At 40.3% G+C, this 2,500-nt stretch overlaps 1 protein-coding gene across 6 annotated transcripts in view; it reads right to left on the bottom strand.

Moving 5' to 3' along the window:
- The window catches only part of LOC124376740 (pleckstrin homology domain-containing family G member 3), a 31,002-nt gene that overhangs the window by 13,926 nt on the left and 14,576 nt on the right, over positions 1-2,500 (bottom strand). For all 6 annotated transcript variants that reach the window (XM_046835980.1, XM_046835979.1, XM_046835978.1 and 3 more), the window contains 4 exons: positions 1,551-1,682; positions 743-925; positions 526-618; positions 185-271 (listed from right to left, as the gene is read on the bottom strand). In XM_046835980.1, coding sequence (XP_046691936.1) covers positions 185-271; positions 526-618; positions 743-925; positions 1,551-1,682 — 495 coding nt within the window. The remainder of the gene's footprint in view (positions 1-184; positions 272-525; positions 619-742; positions 926-1,550; positions 1,683-2,500) is intronic.

The following is a 2,500-nucleotide window of genomic DNA, read 5'->3' as shown; positions in this document are numbered from 1 at the left end:
TCAGAACTTTGGATACTTGGGTACAATTAAAGGCAAAAACTTTTGTACATTTACTCAGTGAAAGTTTAGGGTTAGTCACATTTCACTGAGTCAATCTCTAATTCAACTACATGCTTTGTGTGTGTGTGTGTGTGTGTGTGTGTGTGCATGCGAGAGATATTAAAATGATATCATGCTAAAGTACCTTTTGTGGAATGGTGGTGTGATGATTTTCTAAAATCAGTCGTTTAATGTGATGAGTCCAGAGTTTCTTCTCCTCCATTGTTCGAGTCTGAGAGAGATGAAGATGAAGATGGAGATGATGATGATGATGATGCCACTTCAATTACCTAATAACTGATCTAATAACTGAACTGAGATGATCCAGTTTATTTGAGTGTTTAATGTAAATGCAGACAGATCTGATGATAGCTCTGGTGAAGGGGAGTTTTGGTGTAGTGAATTAATTATCTTTTATTAAAACTGAGCACAAAAGTGTAAGACATGCTGAACACTTATTAAAAGGTCTCAGATATCAGACATCACCTGCACTGTGTGAGGTTGTTTGGGGTGTTTGTAATGTGTGACGCTGAAACACAGAGAGTCCTTTGTTCCCTCCATGAGCATTAGCATTGAACACTAAACAGAGGAAAGAACATGAGAGTATTAATGAGCATGAACATGAGTGTATTATACACATTACAAACATGCACATTTATGCTAATGACCATCACTCGAACACTTGTAACTCTGTGTGTCTTACAGAGATCTGTGTTTTGTAGATGAAGTTCTCTCCTCGTCGTTTTGTAATGAGTAGAATCCGTTCAAACAGGAAGAGGGTTCTGTTGTTTTTTGCATGATGAAAGCGGAAGGTTCCCTCCAGCACCAGTTCACCGTACGTGGTTAAATCAGGACCGCGCCAGTTAATCAGCAGCGACTGCACTTCCTAAAACATCACAACACATCACTAACACATTACTTTTAATTCTATTCATTTTACCCACAAATAAAAATAATAACTGACTCTCAGTCTGGGTCTGGGTTTAATGCTCAGAGTCTGGGTTTAGGTTTCATCTATACTCAGCTTTATTATTCAGACTCAACACAATCAGATGGGAATCACACAGTGTTATTCCCAGAAGCTCTTAACCTGATCTGTAATACCTGAAGGTGAAATACTGCTTTCTTTCATACAGATCTTCAGAGGAGTGCTGCTGTGGCCAGACGAAGATGAATCCAGGGTTGTGGCAGTAAACATAAAATCTTCATGTAAAATCGGTCAAACAGCATTACAAACCTGAAGAACTCAACTGTCCATCAGAATTAAATTAAATGAGCCTTCCCTCTACACTGGACCACACCATGTGGCCACAGGAGACATGAACAGGAGAACACAGGAGGTGTGAACAAAAGGACATGGTGTCTTCAAGATTCCACACCCTAGATGTAGCTCTCACTGTGAACAGCACACTAACCATCTGCATCACGGTCTGTTTAGCGGCTTTACTCTCACTGACCACAAGCACCTACAGGGAGAGTGTGTGTGTGTGTGTGTGTGTGTGTGCAGTAACCTGTAGACGGACTGCATGTTCATGTTTTCTCTTCATGGTGTTTATGTACCAGGCTACTTCAGTCATGGTGTTAATGGCCTCCTCCACCACGTCGTAGCCTTCACCATCAGGATCAAAGTGTTTCGCTATCTCCTGAACAAACAATTATACACAGCAGGTAAAATAAGGATTTAACACGTCAGCATTTTTCTCTGTAAATATATTTCTAAAAGTGCTATTGGCATGCAGTTTATACCAGATGTTGGCAACAACACACACAGTCCACACATTCAGAAACATCACACCATAGATGCAGAAACATCACACCATAGATCTCCATGCCTTTATGTGTAATAATGAGACATGACACGGGGACGTAGATTCAATTCAATTCAATTCATTTTATTTGTATAGCGCTTTTAACAATGAACATTGTCTCAAAGCAGCTTTACACAGATAATGTGGTGATTAAACGTAAATATGTTCTTTGTAAGTATGTTTGTCCCTGATGAGCAACTGTGGCAAGGAAAAACTCCCCGAGATGGCATAAGGAAGAAACCTTGAGAGGAACCAGACTCAAGAGGGAACCCATCCTCATCTGGGTTGCACCGAATGTCCATTAGATGTAGATGCAGCAGATTTTTATCAAGAATATTTTAGGACATTTTTCCATTCATCCTTCCTTTAATTATATGAGGTTCATCAGTACCGGGTGCTTAAAAACACCATGATGTTCTCACCTCCACACTTCAGGTGTCAGGTGCTTCTGGGCTGATGTGCCGTTTATTCTCCAAACATGGTGTGTATTCTGTCATCCAAAGAGTTCAATTTGATCTCATCTGCCCAGACTTTATTCTCTCAGTATTTCTCAGGCTTGTTCTTCAGCAGTGGAGTCTTGCATGGTGAACGTGGACACAGGTGATGGAGCTTCAGTGCATTACTTATTGTCCTCTTTAAAACAATTGTATCTG

The sequence above is a fragment of the Silurus meridionalis genome, chromosome 23 (genome assembly GCF_014805685.1).
Source record: "Silurus meridionalis isolate SWU-2019-XX chromosome 23, ASM1480568v1, whole genome shotgun sequence".
Lineage (NCBI taxonomy): Eukaryota > Metazoa > Chordata > Actinopteri > Siluriformes > Siluridae > Silurus > Silurus meridionalis.
This window is presented reverse-complemented; position numbering and strand designations above follow the sequence as displayed.